The sequence below is a fragment of the Struthio camelus genome, chromosome 5 (assembly GCF_040807025.1).
Source record: "Struthio camelus isolate bStrCam1 chromosome 5, bStrCam1.hap1, whole genome shotgun sequence".
NCBI classification, from domain to species: Eukaryota; Metazoa; Chordata; class Aves; order Struthioniformes; family Struthionidae; genus Struthio; species Struthio camelus.
Window position 1 is genome coordinate 70,708,202 of NC_090946.1, and position 21,664 is coordinate 70,729,865.

At 39.9% G+C, this 21,664-nt stretch overlaps 1 protein-coding gene across 2 annotated transcripts; it reads left to right on the plus strand.

The window, feature by feature from the left end:
* The first annotated feature begins 263 nt into the window (after positions 1-263).
* DLK1 (delta like non-canonical Notch ligand 1) lies at positions 264-13,559 on the plus strand. Of its 2 annotated transcripts, XM_068947062.1 has the most exons (6): positions 264-472; positions 1,382-1,445; positions 1,920-2,050; positions 7,401-7,542; positions 11,010-11,514; positions 12,516-13,559. In XM_068947062.1, exons 1-6 carry the CDS (start codon positions 403-405, stop codon positions 12,552-12,554), a joined length of 951 nt encoding a protein of 316 aa, XP_068803163.1. In that variant the 5' UTR covers positions 264-402; the 3' UTR covers positions 12,555-13,559. The 2 variants fall into 2 exon arrangements, with proteins under 2 accessions (XP_068803163.1, XP_068803162.1); XM_068947061.1 differs by lacking the exon at positions 12,516-13,559 and having other exon boundaries at positions 11,010-12,135.
* Positions 13,560-21,664: the final 8,105 nt, after the last annotated feature.

A 21,664-nucleotide genomic window follows, 5' to 3' on the forward strand; every position in this document is an offset into this window, starting at 1 on the left:
GCTTTCTGAAGGCGAGCACAGAATCCACTCTTTGGGGACAGCCGGAGTAACTTTTAAGAAGGTCACATGCGAGAAGGGAGCAGGCGGGTTTAAAACACCTCCGCTAAGACTCCCCTTCTCCCGGGCGCTTCCAGATTCCCCGCGACAGCGGGGGCGCGAGGACCGCAGCTCCTCTCCGCGGAGCCGCCGCCGCAGGCAGGGCCGGGCCGGGCCGGGCCGAGCGCGGCCCCCTACCCCCCCGCCCGCCGCCTGCCCCCGCCCCGGCGCCTCCGCGTTCAGCTGCGCCCCCGCGGCGAGCAACGCGGGCGGGGGGGGGGGTCCCGCCTTCCCCTCCGCTGCCCGGCCAGGACGCCGAGCGCTCCGCGGGGCTCTCCGCAGCGCAGCGGGTGCGGCGCCCCGGCCATGGGGCTGCGCGCTGCCGCCCTCATCGGCTGCTGCTGCCTGCTGCCCCTCGTCCTCCCGGCCGCCCCAGGTAAGAGCTACAGCGGTGGGCGTGCGTGGGCGAGCGTCCCCGCTGCTCCCCGCCGGCAGAGCCGCAGCGCGGACCGCCGCGGGGGGCCGCGCCGCGCCGCGGGAGAGCGCTTGGGAAAGTTTGCGGAGTCGCTGCGGCTGGGTGCGACGCCGCGGCGGGAGCCTCCTGCGGGCCCCCGCGGGCAAACCCGTCCCGACTTCTCGCCCCGGCTAAAGGTTTCTGTGGTATTTAGTGGGCTGTTTCCTTTCGCCAGAGTGTATTTGTCGTGCGGTTTGCATAGGATGTCAGTTGTGAACGGCGGTATTTCAGATTAGTATTGCTTAGTGTGTTTCATGTAAATATTTCACACATACATACACACACAGTGACCGATAAATTTTCTCTTTAGCTTCAGGTACTCCTGCAAAATCCAAACGATTTTTTTTTTCATCCTCCATGGGGTTGAAATGAATTCAGCACTTAGACCATAGATTGTTTTAAATGGAAATTATTTCTGACTGCAGGTACTTTGGTGTTTCAGGTAGCTCTAAGAAGAATGCAATTAGAGTAGTATGTTGTGAAATGACATATATGGCTCTGTTCTAAAATTTCCTTTTCAAACTATGAGTGATATGCTTTGCATATGCTAAAGTGATGTACTTTGTATAATTTTGTAGTTAAAGTGATGTATCTTGTACTATTTTGCAGTTAATTCTTTATGTCATCTCACTTGTCCTATAGCGACACTGGGTAACATGCTCCAATTTAAGTTCATTTGAAATTATACGTTATAAAAACATGTGCTTGGAAAAAAATCAGAATACTACACAGTCTAGTAGCTTTTAAAACATCACTAATGTGCATAGGGCATCATATGATTTCTCTGAGTGCTGATTTTTCTACTACGATATTATAAATTTCTTCTTCCAGGAGTGAGTTGTAAAACTGGCTGCCACCCAGTGAATGGATTTTGTGAATTTCCCAGTGAATGCAGGTAAAAAGATCTATCAGATAAGGCTATTAGCCCAGGAACAGCCTGCTTTAATAATTCATTGTCTTTGTAAAATAGGCAGAAGCTGAAACAATTTGCCCTCTGCAGGTATGGTACTGTAACAAAACAGCACTCTAGTTAACATCCGGTTAACTTGAGTCATACAGCGTAGAGGTCTAAATACCTTGTGGAATTAAAGTCTTAATTTTCAAATAGTCTACATATTCTGGTAAGAAGAGTCTTTACGTTGGCTAGTATTTATTTATTTATTCTCACTGAATGAAGCAATTTTCTTTAACCTCTATCTAGTACTAATTTCTAGTATCCTAGAAGCATTGATGGTATCTTTTTGTTCAAATGCACAACGTTGTCCAATTTTGTATCCGAAAGTTTATTTATTGTGCCTCGAAAAGGGGATCATCCCTGTAATTAGGCTTATGGAAAGTAAACTGTGCTTCTATCTTTTATCTCTTTCAGGTGTCAACCTGGCTGGCAGGGCGCTCTTTGTAATCAGTGCGTGCCTTTCCCTGGCTGTTTGCACGGCAGCTGTGCCAAACCCTGGCAGTGTGTGTGCGAGGAGGGCTGGGTTGGCAGCCTCTGTGACATAGGTTTGCACAGGTTTTCCTATCTTTGAGCAAGTGAGATGAAACAGCTCCCTCTGGTGCTGGAAACACGCAAAAGTCCTTTTACCTAAGTAATTTTTTAAAAAACATAAGGTGATTCGGGACAGTGGCACAGAAGCCTGGAGCTTTTACAATTTAGGTAAAAGCATGTAGTATCTTTTGGCACTGGGCATGTGTGTGAGCAAGGTGTAAACTCGTTCTATTTTAAACACTGATCATTGTAGAGAAAGCTAGCAAATTACTTGCTAACTTCTTGTCATATGTAGGTCTTCTTTTCCAAAACTACATCTTCTTTAACATGTCAGACAAATAATTGAATTGATTTAATATGTAATATATACTGTTTTCTGTATGGACAGATATGAGCGTAATACTTAAGGAAATTTCTTCTTGCAAAGGAAAATACCGTGCTCATTTCTTCATTTACTTAACGTCATGATGATTCAGTCGAGTAGCATTAGCATAACTGAGAAGGTCTGTTTGAACAGGCAACCACTTCCCTCTCGGATCTGAGGGGTAAGCAGAGCTCTTGTGTGCGCTGCCTGACCTCTTTCTAGTCAAAATGAGCCAGCTTAGCATAAGCAATTTGAAGAATTGGCCTCTGCTGAGCTGGTTTATTCTGGCAGACATGGGCAAATGAATGGTCAGCCAGCAGATACAAGGGGGCAGAAACCACATTAGCATCTTAGATGCTTGTGTCTTTTCAGCCAGCATAAGTGCAGCTGGAAGAGGACAGGTATCTGGGGTCTCAGTCTGTTTTCTTGTCGTTAGGGCTTTTGTCATTATAAAAGTTTAAATTTATGGAGCACATTCTGCCCGTTAACACCCAAAGCAGTGATTAATGACAACACAGTTTGAATGGGTTAAATTTTCAAGACAACCAGAAGACTCAAGATTTCCCATAGCACACATCTTCGCAGTGTCGTGGAGCTTGGTGCAAGGTACTGAAGTGCTCACTCAGCTTCTCATCAGGTTTTGCACACATAGGCATATCCAAGCTCCTTAGTTTAAAGCTAGTTCGGGTATGTTTATAAGAGCTGCAGTAGCAGCAGTGTAGATATGGCTATCAGCTCTCAGAGATAATTGCATTAATTATGTAGTTCTAGACACCTCTGACAGATGTGTTTATACCTGAGACAGCTACCCAGACTCTCGTAACAATTGCTGAGGAGAAATGGGTCCCTCTGTGGTCTGAAGTATCTCATCCTAACTTAGAAATAGGTCACTGTGCTTAATTAGAGCCAGCTCAGAAAACATGAGACAAATAGTTCAAGATGTTAAGGTGTACAATCAGATTCCTAGAATTAAATAGAATGACACCCCCCACCTCCTTCTACAACACCACTTTAGGGAGCTCATGTATGTTACCTGTCAATGACTCTAAAGGCCCAGATTTTTACAGGTGTCATGTAAGCATCTAAAGATATCTGTAAGTGTACTATGTTTGCAAGCTGGGCATACTTTTAAAAGCCATATTAAGTGCCTAGCAGAATTTCTAGACTCTTAAATACCTTTGCAATTCTGAACTTTGCAACTTTCCATTCTTGCAACTGCTACTTAGCCTGCAAAACTGTATTTTGCAAATTGTGCCCATATCTTTATGGAAAAATATTATTTTAAAAGGTATTCATTAAAATAGTTTTGTAATTACAAAATGGGTATCCTTTGTTAAAGTCCAGAAACTATTATTTCTCTAAACACTCAGCTCAGAGTCAGCTCAGAGTTTTCTTTGCCAGTTGGAGTCTAGATCCCCAAGCAGAGGTGCCAAGAATACTCAGTTAAAAAGAACTAACAATGTCTTCATCTGCACAGGCATGTTATGTTGACAGTTTTTAACCTCAGTGGATTTACCTACTCTAAATGCGTTGTCTTGCCACAAGGGATTAAGAGAAGGGTCCTCTTTTCCTGCTAGTGGATAATTGTTAAAAATTGTCACCCTGACCCAATAAAGCATTGTCACCTCAAATGGGGTTAACTGCTTGGCCACTGATCTGATCATCCTCTGCTGAAAAGTTAATGTCAGTCTCTTGGGTCTATAAAGTTGTTACAGACTGCTGTAACTCACTCATTAACAGGTGTCACTAAATGAAACTTCATCAGGTTAGGAAAAAGGACAATCTGAAGGCTTCTGCTGTGTTTGGCATCACTGGCATACATATGCATATATGTGTATAACTGACCTTTCAATGTGGAAATACAAACCTGTCAGTTTCTTGCCATAAAATACCAGACTATTGCCTCTGTCTTCTAGTATTGAAGTTTTATATCTGACAAGAAGAGGCCACAATTGTTATAGTTTCACCTGGAAATGACATTGAGTGGCTCTTTCCAACTTCTGGAGATAATTTTTAGCTTCAAGCTTATAATGAGACAAGCCATGCTGAAAAGCTATACTTCTATTGTTCCTGTAGAGATTCAAGGAGGATCATGAGTAATGCAGTTTTGGCAAAACTTTGAAATTAATCCTTTTTTGCTGCTATAGAAAATGCATATAATTGCCAGGGAATTTCTGGCTAGCCATTGTTTTGATGTTGCCAACTGAGATGATGCCAGCTCACAAGGCTGGCAAAGTCCAGAACGCAAAAATGTGACAGGGTCTGAAATTCACTTGACCACTACTGTAAACATTTGAAATACTTTTAAAATATGGATGTATTCTTAGCACCTAATTGCTCATTAAACATAGAAGGAAAAAGAAGTGATTTGGAACAGTGGCATTATATCGTTTTCCATTTCTTAGGAAAGTTAGTGTAGTGAGCTCCTTAGCGTGGACTGTGGAAGTTCCTGCTTAGAGTGGCTTTAGATCATGTAGTGGTTTGCTAACATCTCCGGTTGTGTAGCTGTTATTTTTACAATGGGCCGCCTGGTCCTCAGCTCTTGTCCAGAATGATCTTCTCTATAATGTAGAGGCATCTAGATTATAGGCTGGGCTTAATTCATTGTAAACAAGTAGGCCAGGGTCAGTGGTGTCATTTATGGCTCTTATTGCAGTCACATAAATGGACTTGGCACTTAAGAGAAATCTATGAGGTTGCATTAGTGATAACACTGCTGATCAACTTCTTTGCGATGGTGTGCACCAGCCGTGCCATTATTAACCTTCCAAAAACCATATCCTTGAAATCAAGTGTATGGATATTTGGAACGTGGAAGCGCAGAGCAGGATTTCCCTGTCTGCAACTCTCTTGAGATAGATATACTATCACTGTACAGGCACCAGTACCACATCAAACAGTGGACATAACAAAGGGAAAACCAGTTTCCTCAGTTTATTTCCAGGAAAAATGCCACTCCATTTGGAGTAAAAGAGCCACCATGCTAAATCAGATCAGTCATCTCTGTCATCTTGTTACCCCTGGTTGTGCCTGTACGGTCGTATTTGTGTGCTCCTGACCTCCTAATTGAGCCCTAGCCTCAGTTTGGCCAAAAAGTCAGCATGTAGTATGAGCTCAGTGTATGCTGTGATGCATGTCGCTTGGCTCCTTTGGCACAGGCACTTGGTAAGATCAGAGAATGCCACCAAAGCAGGTAGAGGTGTAGCCTCTTACTACGTGCCCATGCAAGGCATTCAAGAGTAGGAGTCTAGAAATTCTGCTATGGATATTAACCTTGCTCACAAAACTGCTCACTGACTGCCTCGTGCACTGAAGCCTGAGAATTTAATTTCATGTAAATATTAGTTAATTTAATGGTAACACGGTTGTGACTCTTCTTATTTATATTATATAAGCATTATTTACATCATATGTAAATGTAGAGTCATTTTTTGGAAGTCTCATCTCTCGGACTGTTGTCACTTGAGGAAGTAAATTACTTGATTTTTGGCTTTTGAGAAGCAAAGTAGAGAAAATAGAGAACAGTAGGCTACTTGTCTACTTATTTTTTTATATTTTAATAAAGATTGTTCCTATAAATTTTTAAGTTGTGTTTTAAATTTAAATTTATTCCTGAAGAACTTTTATACATCCTTGAAATTATTTTTAATATGATAGACAGTGCATATATATGCATACGTCTGTGTGTCTGTGTGTATATGTATGTATTTATTTATATTTCAGTGAGTTTCCTTGCTCATGCATCAGAGCTCATATTTGCTTAGCTGCCTTTAAAGTCCACCAACTTATGCGGTGAACAACTTTGCTCCAAAAAGCATTCAAGGTTCTTTTGGTTCTTTGAACATTGGAGTTAATGCTTTAAGTACAGGCAAAGTGGTTGTGTTGCAATGAGAACAGGCTCTAACTGCCAAATTAGATGGTGAACAACACTACTCCAAAAAGCGTTCAAGGTGTTTCGGTTCTGAATATTGGAGCTTGCACTCAAAGTGCATGCAAAGTGGTTGTGTTGCAATGAGAACAGTCTAATGTATTGGAAAATAGAGCCTTTTATCCAGGGAAGATTATATTTGAAAGCTAAAGCTGTTGAAATGTTTTGTTATGGTTAAAATTTTGCAGTCCCCCATGATATCATCTAAGTTTCATATTGTGCTGTGGGAAGTAGAATATAAATGCCATTAAATTCCTTTTCGTCTCTTTTGAAAGTATATGTGTGCACATGAGTGTGCAAGGCAGGTCAAATGACCTGCAGTCAGTACATCACTGCAGCTACTCCATTAGTTGGTTCAAGTATGCGCTTTTAATTTATATATTTTTAATTATTTTAAAAGTTCAGTAATTGTTCAGGATGGGGAGTGGGGGCAGCAGGGAAATTGTAAAGAAAATAAGGTGTGTGACTTTTGGGTCAAAACATGTATGCAGCTCTCTCTTCTGGTACAGTTATGTAAGAGTTAGATGCAAACCAGCCAAAAGATGACATTTTAAGAGATTTTGTAACTTGCTGATGTCTATTATTTTGAAATATCTGTACATGAGCACATAATGTTAGACTCTCAGGCAGGGAGAGGGAAGAATTCTTGGTTGTCTATTGCTTTATCAGAATTCTGTGCATGGAGAAGCCGAGGATATGAAAGGATGACTATATTACTGAGAAGCTTTTTCTTCTTCTAATATTTTATTGATGAGATTACTTATTTATAGACTAGAACAAACCTATTTTACAAGTGGGAGCTAGGAAGAGAGAACCAAGCTGAAAAATGCTTGGAATAATAATAATAATAATGATAGTAATAATTTGTATTCCATTTTAACAAAGGGTGAAATAAGCCAAAACACACAAATGCAGGATGAAGGACCATTAAAGCCATATTTTACTTAATGTTTTGTTTACTGTTTAATGACTCTTTCTCATTGATTAATTGAGTCTTGGTTTTACTCATCTGCTGCCCGTTTAGCATTGCGTTGCAATGTTAATAGAACAAAATACGTATGTTTTTAAACAGACATTCACCCATGTTCTGCAAAGCCCTGCACCAATAATTCAACATGCATAGAGACTGGCGATGGAGGATATATTTGTTTGTGTGCCGAGGGATTTACAGGAAAAAACTGCCATCTCAGGAAAGGACCCTGCATTATTAATGGGTAAATATTGATTTCTGATGTGAATTTAAATTCTGCTGCTTTCAGTAGCATCACTGATAGAACTGTTTGAAAAAAGGATGTCTTTTTAATGTTAAAAAATTTAATTGAGTCTAATTGTGGGAATGTAGAGGTACCTGTTATCTTCCAGTTCATCAATAACCTGATTCCATAACCATATGAAATGCCTTTCTGGTGGGTACAGGCTTGATAAAACTATTATGTTAATCCGACACATTTTTTATTCTTCTAAGATTATCTTGTGTCTCTACAGCTCCATACTGGTACCCTCTAGTTCTGCTTTAGCTCAGCAATAGATAATTACAGATCTTTAGATCCTCCTTATGGCTAAATCTCCCTGGATATTTGTACACTCTTATTTAAAGAAAACATGTTGTCATTAACTCCTCTCGCTGTCTCTCGCAAGAATTGCCGTTCTTACAATGTTATACCAGTGGAAATTTTTTACTATTGCTTTTAGCGGGAAATAGTCACACAGGCCTATTTGGGCTTACTTTCAGCATCTGGGATAGCTGCTCTGACTTGCCTATTTCTGTTCATTAACACTGAAGAAACTTAGGCTCCTCACAAGTGCCTTGAATGACATCCAAGCTATTTACCTAACACAGACAGTGTGAATAGCTTTCTTCTTCTGCTTTTCATCTGTACAGCAAATATTTCAGTAATTCAATATGGACATATATTAATTATCCCAAAGAACAGGAGGGAGAAAGGGTACAGATTAGTTCCATATTTTTCGTTTAAATCATCATGTTTTTTATTGCTGAAACTACATTTTGGTGACACTACTCTTGAAACTACATTTTGGTGACACTACTCTATGTCCAGGTTGAATGCTCATGAGCTTATCAGGAAATCTTGAAGAATTTTTTATAATGATTCTTGAAACAAAAATTCCATTTCTCTGGGAAGATGTGTCTTTTTCAGGAAAATAAGCAGCATTCTTTGCAAATCTACTTTTAGGTGAAAAAGACAACTGTTTCCAGCATAAGCACTCAGAATCTGATAATACTTGACAGTCTACCAGAAAGTTCACCTCACATCCTGGCAAGAAACCGTCATATGAGGCTATCTCACTCTCATCTCACTTCCTCCTCTGTGCCCCAGTGGTACAGTTAAAATTGATATTACTAAGAATTGCCACTGGCTCCTTAGTTACTTTTCATAGATGGAATGAAGGCAATTCACCAGTGAAAGTCATTGTTCTAGGCTGTTTACAAAAACAGGCAGATATATCTGCATTAGTGACATCTGTGTGGTGTTTTGAAGCTTTGCTCTGAAGCAGAGCAGCGAGAGGTATACTTGTTAAAATGAAAGTGAAGTATTTGGAAAGCAGCTGAGTGTTATGTCCATGTTTATGCAGCTATTCTTTTTTGTACCACACCTTGCTGAACATGCCTTAAATGCCAGATGTTTAAAATAATTTAATCCATGTATATTAAAGGAGATTAATTCTAATACCTTATTTATTTAAACACATTAAAAACTAAGCAAATGCGACTTAGTACTTGTGAAAAATAAAGAACACATATTCAAAATTCTACATGTTTCCTCTTAATTGTTTTTACTAAAAATTTGTACATGTATAAAACATTGAGAAAGAATCATTTTACTCTTAAATTCTCCAACAATTTCTTCCCGCTTCTCCAAAAGGTTGATAAGGTAGTCCAACCCAGACATGAGGCTCCATCTTCTGGACACTGCTATAACAAAAAAACTTGTCTAATTTTCCATGGGACAGCTAAGGTCAAGAGAACGTGCTAAACTCTTTAAGGCTGACTGTAACTATTCAGTTACTCAAGGACCATATGACAACTAAAGCGTCCTTATTTTTATTAAAGCAGACACAGTGGCTAGTGATCATGGCAAAATTCCTTGTTTGTATGATCACCTCAAATTGTCACCAGACTCCCACTGCTTTGTCACAGTCCAGTGACAACGCCTTTTGCTTTCCCAGTACTGCTTCCAGATTTCCAATTTATTCTTGCAATAGCCTTTTTCCAGCCAACAGCTGCACTGAAGGACTATATGAGAAAACAGAGCTGATTGTTTTATGTGTTAATAGCAAACAGGCAAACTACTCGTTTACACAATATTCAGGCACTTCTGATGAGAGACCACCAAGTGTTTCAGTCCCCAGGAGAGCCAGAGGATGCTTGGAGTAGTCCCTAGCCTAGCTGCTCCCAATGCAATAATTGGGCATGTGAGAGGCTCAGCCGTTATCCCACCAGTGGCCAGGCACCGTTTGTAGTAGGAGCTTAATTCTCCTTTACAGTCACCTCACTTGGACATCAACAAATCTCTTAAAATCCACTCAAAGTCCCACCATGGAAATCCATAATGGCTAGTTGCCACTGACCATTGCATATATGAAATGCCATCATTGTGAAGCTGTGATGTTCAGTACCCTGGGACTTTCCTCTGGAAAGGTAACGCTTAACAGCTTGATCTTTTCAACTATGTCCTGATACTAAGCTCTGTGTATTTAAGGATGTATAATTATTAGGAGAACCATTGTTGTCAGGCATGCTGTAAGCCTCGCCAAGGTTTATGCTGTCTTTTTCATGTCTGAAATTCATTTTTAGAATGTAAGCAGTAAAAGCATTGTTCTTACATTATAAACTGCCATGAAAGTGGCTTTGAGATTTATCTGTAAACCTGTGACCCAAGGCCCCTTTTTTGCCAACAGGGACAGTCTTTTGGCCTGATACCCAGTAAAGCAATGTTATACTGTGAAGTTAAAAAAAAGAGTTTTCGGTGAATTTATGTCACTTAAATCAGAATGCCAGACTATTAACAATTAAGTTCTTCAAAGTTTTGCAGAAATACCTATTTTCCTTTGGTCCTGTACTCACATTACAGCTGACATCATCCCATTTATATTTATTTATTTTAATTTTCAAACTTTATTTGGCCAAACAGCAGTTTGCATGAAAGTATCTGTTCACTTTTAAATTTTCAGTGTGTCACAGAGTGCTATAGAGGCAGAATAAAAACAATCACCTTCGCATCTGGCTGCCATGGCAGAGTGTTTAGCTTTGCCAATACAACACACAGATTGTTTTATGAATAATGAGGTGGAAAACCAAGCCATGCTGCTAGTGTCTTTGTTCCGTCTTGTCTAAATAGTCATTCAGCTAAGTAGCTCTAGGCATATCAAAACAATGGGAAGCTTAATTTGAATAAATGTTTGAAATAGCTCTTTAGGTAGGATTTATATACTGGTGTATTAAGCCTGCCTGAAGGGTCAGTAGAAGATATTATAATCTGTGTTGACAAAGCTGTTGAACAAACTCATTCTTGATTGAACCTCATTGACTTCACTGGATTTGCATTAGGAATTGGCTCTTCTAAAGAAAACCAGCTCTTTTTATTATACAGTGTGTCATAAGTGTTTCTTTCATTGGATTTTGATTCAACTCTGTATATGTATTTGTTCTATGTTCTAGTTCTCCCTGTCAGAATGGAGGAACGTGCGTTGATGACAATGGTTTTGCACCGCATGCTTCCTGTCTGTGCCCTTCTGGTTTTGCTGGCAATTTCTGCGAAATAGATATAGATGACTGTGAATCCAACCCATGTGAAAATGGAGGAACGTGTACAGATATTGGTGCGGGTTTTAGCTGTTTTTGCCCCCGTGGCTATACAGGAAAGCTCTGTAGCAGCCGTGTCATATTCTGTGCAAGTGGCCCATGTGAGAATGGAGGAACATGCAGTGAACATCCCCAGGGAGGATACAAATGCATCTGTAAGCCAGAATTTGTTGGTGCAACCTGTAAGCATCCCAGCAAAAACGCAAGTCTTCCTGGAGTGAATACAGAGACAAAGAATATGCAGAATTACAATCCACACCCAAAAGCTCATCACAAATCAGTGCAACAAGAACATCAAGTCCTGAAAATAACAATGAAAGAAACAATCCAAAATGCAGATCCCTTGCTCAGTAAAAGTCAGGTGATATGTTTCATTATCCTGGGCTTACTTACATGTCTTGTTGTCTTGGGTACAACTGGGATTGTATTTTTTTCAAAATGTGAAATGTGGCTTGCTAATGCCAAATATAGTCATCTCCTACGCAAGAAAAAGAACCTTTTTCTGAAATCTAGCAATGGGGAAAATCTCTCAGTTAATATTATCTTCCCAGAGAAGATCAAATTGACTAATTACACTAAGAACTATACTGCCATCTAGGCCCTCGAAAGCCTAGCAGCAATTTGCAAGTTTTCATAGCAATATGTATAATACATTGAACTTATTACCTGTGACTGGCTTCAGTATTCGTTGATACAATTGCTATAGCTTGGGCTGAATGGTAAAGAAGAAATATGTCTGTATTGCTACATAATTTTTTTCATTCCCCATAATAAAAGTTAAAAAAAAAAAAAAAAAGATTGAAGAGAGGGAATGGTAATTTGATTTATTTTTTAAGGCAGCTATTTTTTTGTAAAATAAAAGGTAATTTACTACTGGAACAATTTTGCAGCTTTCTTGTCTTGTGCATAGTTTGTTTTGGCAAATATGGTACTTGTAAATTACTCACTGATGCTTATTTTTGAATAAATAGCAGTTAAGGGCTATCCTGGTTTATTTATTCATTGGTAAATGTTATGCTACAGCAAACCTGCCACGACTGTCTCTGCCTAATGCTTATTCTAGCTGTGATAAAGACTTTAGAGAATAGGATAAGTAGGAGCAAATCTGGACAAATGTCCCACCTGTCCACTCAGTTTTACTATCATTGCATGGCTGTAAGACAGATTACTTCTGTAGAATCTAACAGGTCTCTGTGATATTAATTTCAGGTTAAAGGTCTCTCTTCCTTTGCATGCTACCTCCAAAATTGTTTTAGCTATCAACAGAAACGTTTAAAAGATGTTCAGTGTCTTTGATCAAACTTTCTATGTAGAGACTCAAACAAAACGTAAAGGATCTGATTCTGATTTTTCTTTAAGTAGGTCTGCAAAGAAGAGTGTTCTTCACCTGTGTCATGGTGAGAAGTGAAAAGACAGCATATGTCACCTCAAAGAGTGCAACTGCTTCAGAATCTTCATTTCTGCTTTTTGTCTGTCATATTTCAAGGAGTGGACAAGGTTCACAAGAATCCAAAGCAGCATTGGCAGACAGGCAAAGGCTCATGGAAGCCACAAAATCATCAGGGCCCTGAGGGCACCAATAGGCCTTAATGGTTCTGACCAGCCTCACCTGGGGCTTCCATTCACATCCCTGCTAATGGGCCCCAGGCTGCATTTCAGCTCAGCCTGGGGCCTTTAGTCCTTCCTGAGCTCTGCTGTAGGAGTGCTGGTCTCTAGCCTTGCCTTGTACATGAACCTTGGACCCATGCTGTAAGTAGCTTGTCTCCTGGCTGTTGTACAGTGTCTACAGTCCTGTTTCCAGCCTTGCCTCCTAGGTGGACCCATGGCTGTTGCCTCCAGCCCTATCGCTAGCCCCAATGCCCTCTGTTCCTTACTGGAGCCCCTGGATGGTCCCTGGACCCGGTTCATCACTTGCTGTATCTGGGACCATTGGAGCCCCTCAGTGGTCCTTGGGCATGGTTCATCATTTATCATGTCCAGGGCCATCAATGGACCCTGTTAGCAGCACCATCTCTGCTTGTTATGCTCAGCCCCTGCAGGACTGTATCCCCATGGTGAGGGCTTAGCCTGCACTGGAGTCACGTTGGCTCCCAGCTCTTCATCCCCTTGCTCTCACTGCTCCCTGAAAAAGAATTTGATTTCAATTGTGGTTCCTAAAGGTGTCTCTAGATGCCATTAATTAACAACTTACTGCCCCAGCCACCCCAGACAGGAATATCTAGCAGCTGCTTCTTCTGTGCTGTCTGATAACTATGCTACTCCCAAATCTATTCATGGTTGCTCAAAAATAAAAAAGCTTTAAAGCACATTCAGTTCATTATCCTAGAATCCTTTTTGTTGACATGTCTCTGAATTGCTATGAGTACATAGCACGTTTGCTGTACTGCTGATAATGTTCACACATGTCATAGCATTACAATGTAATGCAAAGACCACAGCTAACAGGAAAAATGGGTGTAGTGGTACTTATGCGGAAAGTGTTGACTTCTAGATAACAGGATGAAAATGTCAAGGCAAGCAGATGCTTCCTCTCAAAACTCTTGTTGAGAAGATCAATGTTCATCAAAACCAGAAACTTTTTAACTGGTCTTTCAACCAAAGATAACTAAGCTGGAAGTCCAGATGAAAGTAAACCCAGGTAAGCAGCGTACAGTGCCCTATTGAATATGGAGCCAGCCTGAATCACAAACTAGAGGAGTTAACTCTCTCTTTTTTTTTTTTTAAAGATAATATATTTTAAAAATATAATCCAATATTGTGTGTTCTAATATGTGATCTATTCTGTGATAGAAGTATGTTAGAATCAACTCTGAGATAATCAGAAATTTCTGATAACTCTAAGCAAGCCATGCAGCTTTGATTTAAAACCAGTTACAACAATGAATAGCAACTAAGAATCAGTCATCAAATTCCAGACACAGGTCAAATTAGCAAGGCTTTCAGCTTCAGCCACCCCTTTAAATCCAACAGCCTGGCCTAATGAGTTAATAACAAATGTGTAGCTGATGTATACCTGTCCTTTCTATTCTCTAGCAGGTGCAGAGAGTTGTGTGCCTACAGTTTGTCACTCCAGCTTTCTCTTGCACTATTTCTGATTTCAGATACCTCTGTTAAGGCATTTGAGTTTTTTGTTTGTGGTTTTGTTTCTGTTTTAAATCATTTAAAGTGTCTCTTCTTGCCATTCAACACAATGCAGGGGAAGGTGAAGAAAGATTTTAAAATACTTCACAATTTGAACTGGAACTTTTTTTCAGTGGACTGAAATATTTTTTCAGGACCCTTTAGGATATTAACTGAAGAATTCCTTTGCTTGTTATTGTTGTGTGTAAGTGGAGAAAGGGATACGAAACTATTTGAGTGAGTTAGATCTGTGATGCCTAAAGATTAGCAAAAAATGAGATTGAACTGGAGAACTCGTTTCTGACCTTTTTCCACACTAAACATTAGTGAATGCCTCAGTGACTTGACTGGAATTCATTCTCATTTTTTCTGAGGTAAAATGGATCTGGTCCTTAGCTCAGCTGTAATTTGACTTAATTTTTATTCTTAAAACTTGAGATTTTTAATTTGAAAACCAAAGAAGGAAGGATAAAATAAATCGGCAGTAATTGCAGTATTTTGTTGGACAAATTATCCTGCCTGATTACACAGGGAAAGAAAGCACATGAACAATAGCACCTCCTTAAGGATGGTTAAGTTTACTGTGACTCACCCACCCATGCTGCTCTGTGGAAACTAGCCCAGTCATTTCTTGCAGAGTAGCATAGTGCCCCTCCATCTGAAGTCATCGATTAGTGGAGAATATTAGCTACTTAACATAGTTTACTATAAAATACGAAGTACATGTGAGGGAGCTGATGACATTCTTATTGAAAATAGAGTATACAAAAAAGTACTTTTGATGTGAAATGAAGTACTAAAGCAAAAAAAATCTCATCATACTTAATCAAAATAATTACCAGTGCTACTGTACCAAAACTGAACTGCATTGCAAATATTTAAAATTGCAAATGGGATGTAGGCGGATACCAGCTTTGGAGGTATATTCTTGTCAAAGTAGTTGATTATGGAAAAAAATTCCTCCTTTTCAGGTCAGTTCACTGGTGTATTTACCCTTTTAACTTTTTTTTCAGCTAGCAATTTAGTGTCTGTAATTGACCAGAATTCACTACAATGAAGGAAAAAAGAGCTCAAGTTGGTGTGAAGTGCAAACTTCACCATTGAAAAATACTACTGGGAATTACTGTGCTTCAGAAATATCCTTCAAACCCTTAACCTTGATTTGAATTCTATCAATAGAATTAAGATGTCTAAATTTTGGTGTTTGTGTCATCTAAATATCTCTAACTCTGTTAGCTATGTCGTCTTTGCCCATGATGTGGGAGCCCTAGCACAAATCAAATTCTGCTTTACGTGTCTACCTGCTCCAGAAACTAAAAGTCCCAGAAAAGGTGACCTGTGAAGCTAGAGAGCTCACAGAAAGAGCTATGGCTGTCTTAGGTGGGGAGAGAAGCTGGTGCCAATTTTGGTACACAGCTAACAGGGCTGAGCTTTTGTGCTGGATGAGTATACCAGAATTTGATGAAGGAGATGGCTTGAAACCAGCTGAGGCGAAAATGGACTTACAGACAGAGACACCCAAGGGGTCAGGATTTAAGCAGAGCAAACTAGTGCGTGTTTGTATGAAGGAGTTACACTGAGGCATGGTGACAGTACTTCAAAATACTAAGAGAATACTTTACCTTCCCTCATTAAGTCCGTCTAGCCTGGGTTCAGCTTTACTGTGAGGGTTAATGGGATTCTCACCTCATCCCTTGCTCTGAGCAGCATTCCCATGGTTGTCACCCTAGCAGTTACCCCCTTCTCTCTCCTTTTAACAGAGGTGCCATCAGTCATTGCAGCTCGGAAAGCTGTGTTTCAAACTAGATCAAGGCTTTGAGTAACAACGTTTGTGTTTAAAATACAAAATGCGAGGAATTAAATTCATATTTATGAACTGTCATGCATGTTTTTTGGCTATGATAACTCTGTTGGCAGCTCCTCCATCACAGATAGTGTATTTCCTCATATATAGACAGGAGATTCTCTTTGAAGAGAAGGTCAGTGACTCAGCTTTGAAAGAACAATGATTCTTGGCTCCCAGCATCCTTCCTATCTTTTGCAGTGTCAGTGATGAAGCTTAGGAGGCTTATATATTCTTGCAATATTCTCAGAAGAGGAAAAAGTCTCATCCTAAACATGAAAGGCTGGAAAAAAATATATATATGTCTTTAATTCTTCTCTGGAACAGAGCTAAACATACGTATGGGAGTTTCTGTCATATTTGTGGTTTACTGTAATGAATAGTTCCAAAACCACATAAATGATAGAGAACTGGAATAATAGGAGGGACTTAACTTGAAGAAAGCTACAGTATTTGCAGCAGTGTCCTGCAACAGGTCTCAAAAGCAAGAGTTCTTAAATCTGCTTTGTACAGAAAACACTGATAAAATGGCAAAGAAGATAAAAGGAGCACTGATACCATCTCAAATTTTTGAACAAAGGACATGTTTGTTAATAATGAGACAGAATAGAAAAAATATCTACTATATCCATTGCCAGAGGTGCTGGCCTTGGTCAACTATATTGCTGTGTCTCACCTTTTTGCTTTCTTAAGCAACTGTTAGTCAAGCAAGCTTTTCTGAGCCTTCCTCAGCCCCCATCTCTGCCATGTTGCCTGTGTGTAAAAAATAAATAAAAAAGCACGTGATCTCCCTCTTCCCCCAAGCAATAGAATATGCCAAAAGTGTCTTCATTTTATCCATCTCCCTTTGAGACACCTTAGCCTGTTTCTGCTATGTTAACAGAAAAGACTCATAGATATTCCACAAAGATGGGGATTTTAGAGAGACTTTTCCAGGGCAGTGGTGGGGAAGATAGACGTCTGACTGTTGTGAAATGGCCATCATCATATATGCATATACACTACTGAGTTCACTGAAAAAAACCTTAAAAATGTTATGACCATTATGAAAATAAGCAATAATTGTAAGTCACTTTATCTATATTAATAGATTTAAAGAACAAAAGGAGCCATTAGACCATGGAATCTGAATGCTCTAGAAGAGGCCATGGGGTTTCATTCACGTTTCCTTGTAGTGACTGATGATTTATCTGACCTGAAATTCTCCCTGACTTTCTGTAGTCAGGCATATCAGCAGCTCATTTCATGCATGGCATTAAGGAAATAGTACATGCTGATAACATTGTCCCAATCAGCATGCTATTTACAGGGCTTTGGTAGTCTTTTCTTCATTTATTCTACTGCGTTCATTTTATAATAAAAATCAAACTTTGGACAAGGATATCTGAATAGAAAAAATATAGATTTTTTTTTACTGTAGTTCTTGATATCTGTGCATATCCCAATATTATATCTATTGCTTTTGATTAATAAGGATGCTATTTGCAAGTGCTAAACCATCTGCTGAGCAGTGCAGCTGATCTGTTCTTCTAGGCTGATAATCTATGGGCTGTTTTCAAAGTGACATTTAGGTCTAGCTGGACCATGGTATTCCTAGCTAAAACAAACCTTTAGCTTTTGAGAGTCAAGCAGTGTTAACAACCTGGCTGCAGGCTCCCTGGAATATGTGCAAGCCATCACTGAATACAGTGGTCCAGACCATACTGCTTGAGTAAGACAGTTAACATAACTGTGTCCTTCCCTCTCCAAGCCCGTATACTTGCCTGTGCCTTGGCAAACTTTAATTACCAGTAAAAGCTGAAGGGCCTAACAATTTGCTGCAGGTATAGGGCTCCAATGTTTTTAACCAGGATTTTCCTGGCAGAATTATGTGCATATGCATTTAGAGCACTCTAAATTATTGCACACATGCTGTGTATGCATATATTCCATTTACTACGCATTTTTTGTGAATGTGCCATGAACAAATGTTGTATTCCTGGATGTCACAAAGCCTAGAAAAATATCAGTTTCTCTCAGGCTTAGGTTAAAGGAGAGGAGTCTTCTGCCAGGCTCAGGTTAAGAGAGAGGAGTCTTCTCAGAAGATTTTTGTGATTGCTCAACCCAAACTGGAACCAGCACTCAAGACCTACAAAGATGGGCTAGTTTTGCTGCATCTCTGTAGCTATAAATGAGATCAAGCCTACGGTCTGTACCATGTAATAGATTCTGCCCTTATTGCTTCAAGTAATTTTGACTTTTCTTCCTAAATTTCTTAACCAAATTATATAATGGATAAGTTTTATATGGTTCTTTTAAACTTTGCAAGAGGGGAAACAAGACATTATTATTAAGACATTAAAGGGGCTTATTTTAGTCTCAAATACAGGCAGAGCTGCTGCTCTGGGAGTTGAAGAAAACAAAGTTAGTTATTTTTGATCATTAGCTCTAAAGCTCAGAAACAGTGACTTTTTCTTCTATCTCATTCCGCTAAGTTCTTCAGGAAAGATATTTCCTAAGTCAGGGTCCTGGACGTGTCCATGGAAACACAATGCAGTCTTCTAATTCTTTTCATTAGTAAGCCAGAGGTATTTTGCAGGCAGAATGCAATATTCTTACAGTTGATTGACTCTCGTATACAAGTCTGAGCACCGTTAAGGATGCTAAAACATGAAGGTGGTATAATACAAAAAGAAGGACTAAAATAGACTTAACCAGAATTTTGAGCTAGACCAAACTCTTTCTTTATATAATATTTTGGTGCACATAAACTACAACAAAAGTACTACTTTATTCTTCCTTTCTCCACCTTCCTCTTTCAAAACAATGATATCCATTCTATTAATTGTAGCCTTCCACTGTGGATGTCCACTTGATGGCAGCATTTGATCAGAGAACCATTTGCAAGTGTTTAAACTATGCATCCTCTTCCACGTTTTGCATTAGGAAGTTTGTAAGCCATCTGCAGGGATCCTTTATAGGAAAAGGGTAAAAATGGCGAATGAGAACCTGCCTGTGGTTCTTCACTTACAGGTAACTACCACTCACAACCTGGTGAGCCACAGCAAAACCAAAACCACATCTGCATGGGAAGGCTGCAGTCAGACCCCAGCAGGATTACAGGTCTCCTTTGAAATTAAATCAGTGTAGAGACCTGACCTCTACAAAGTCAAGGAGTTAATACTTCTGGAACGGTTACCAGAACAAGCATACCCAGTGTGGATCTTCTGCCACCCTATATGAACACGTGCCTGCCCACATATTCATAACTCGTGCTGGATTTTGGTGTACTACCCTGTGATATGTAAAATTTATCCTTTCATCTAACTTGTAGCTGGATTTTGATAGACCAAGTGCAGACAGTATGCACTTTATAGACAAAACTACATGAATGAAGACAGCTTAAATGTACAGTCGCTGAGTTGAAATGTAGAACAATAAAAGGAAAACAAAGAAATAAACTTCTTATCCCAGAATTAGTGTACATTTTAGCAGTTGTAGTATACTAGTACACTCCTAGCCTTCACCCTTTTACTTGGATATTTTTTGCAGCCAAAAAGGATGCACATAGACACTTTATCAGTAATCCCATACTCATTATCGTGTTCCCCAGGCCATATGGTGAAATTTTGATTTGCCTGCCTCTGTCTTACTGGCTTGCAAAGTTGCTCAAATTGAAAAGGGATAAAATAAGTATTTTTTTAAATCTGTTTTTGTTTGTGTGGTTTTTTTTTTAATTTTTTTTACTGAAGTCAAAGACAGAACTTCACCTAGTCTTCTAGAGCGGTGTGGCACATCCTACAACTGGGTGGGAGATGTACATCTAAAACATTTCCAGCAAGGAATGGTTAACGTTTCCACCGGCCAAATAAGCGTGGAGTTCTTTGGAGTTGTTCCACTCTACCTTCCAGGGTTTAAATTACTGGAAATATTTCAAGAGTCCTGCATTTTATCATGGGGCAAGTGTAAGCTTTTAAGGGATTCAAGCCTCAGCTCTCACCTGTGCCTGGTTTTCTTCCTAAATAATGGGACTTGGAGGACTGAGGAGATATGACTGAGAGCAGATGGCCAGGAGCCTGGATTGCTGGGAGATATAAAAGGCAGCCTGTTCTCAGGGAATGTTGGAGCCATCCCTGTAGTTTTGAGCCTGAGAAAGAATTAGTGATGGCTCCTTGCTGGGGAGAACAAGGATTGCCTGGTAGCCTGAGATGAAAGTGTAAGGAATTGAGCATGGGCTTACTTGATGGGGGAGCGCTATAAGGGGACCAAGTTTGATGTGGAGACCTGGCTGGGGGAGTTTTTCTTTAAAACACTGCAGAGCAGTTATACTGCTAACAAATAAGCTCATCATGTACCATCACTTTGGTATATGGATGTGAAGCTGAAGAGGGCACCTAGAAGGGAGAAGTCGCAGTTTGACAAGATTTGTTCTCCACGTCTGTTCACAGGAACCATCTGAACAGCATTCAGCACTCACAAGTCCTGCTCCTCCACAAGAAAATGGGAATTGTCCAACACTTAATTAAACTGTCACTATTACCTAGGGGTGTCATCTTCCTTTTGAGTATCAATGGCACTATCATTTGTCCTTTGACATATGGTTCATTACTACCCAGATTCTGCATTGATTTAGGCTAGAAGTTTTCTTTTTTTCTGTCCTGCAGTGATGATATTCAGAAAATAAAGTACTGATCAATGAAAAAGGATGGGAAAAATCAGGATAGTCCCCAGCCTCAGCCTTTATTTTCCAGAGAAGCCAACAAAAAAAAGCATAGAGAAGATTAACAACTCTGTTGGTCAAGATTCTCAAAATTTAGATGTTTATAATTCAATAGCTCCCTCTAGTTTATAAGTAGGTAGATCCAGGATCATCCTGTTTACTGATACCATTTGCAGCAGCATGGTATTGGGAGTAAAGTAATTTGTTTGACACTACAGATTAGTGTCTCAAATGCATCTATTTGAGACCAACTACATGCCAAGATATAGTAAGCATAAATAAAAGCAATCAAGTGAACCCACAGAGCACTGAGGAATGGAAGAACATGTCCAAATCAGCCAGGCCACAATCCAATAACAGTAGGTTTTTTTTGCAGGTAAAAAGCGAAAAGAGAAAGGAGAAATAGCCTAGTTTAAAGAAACAAAAGCATGGTGGGTCTAAGCATTTCCTTTGAGTACGTGAAGTAACACACTGTGGTAGGATGGCCTCCACAGAGCCCCAAGACAGAGGAGGAATGAAGGCCACCCAGTTAATCTGGAAACAATGAAACGTAAAGGCCTTGTCAGTCTAGCAGGTGCAACTAATTTGAAGCAAGGGAGGAAATCTAAGTAAGGGGCACAGCTAGGCGAAGGAAGGAATTGGGGCTTTTTCTTTCCTTTTACTCTCCCTGCATGTGTTGCTCAGGCTTGCGATACTCTATTCTATTGCTTGCAGGCAGCGGGGTATGTGCAACTACTACAGGATGACTGGAAATTGGCCATTCTGTTATGGGTGAGTGCCTACAGTGAACCTCACAGTGTAAAGAGGGGAAGGAAGTGAGGAGACTGAAATGGGGTTGATAGTAGCCTG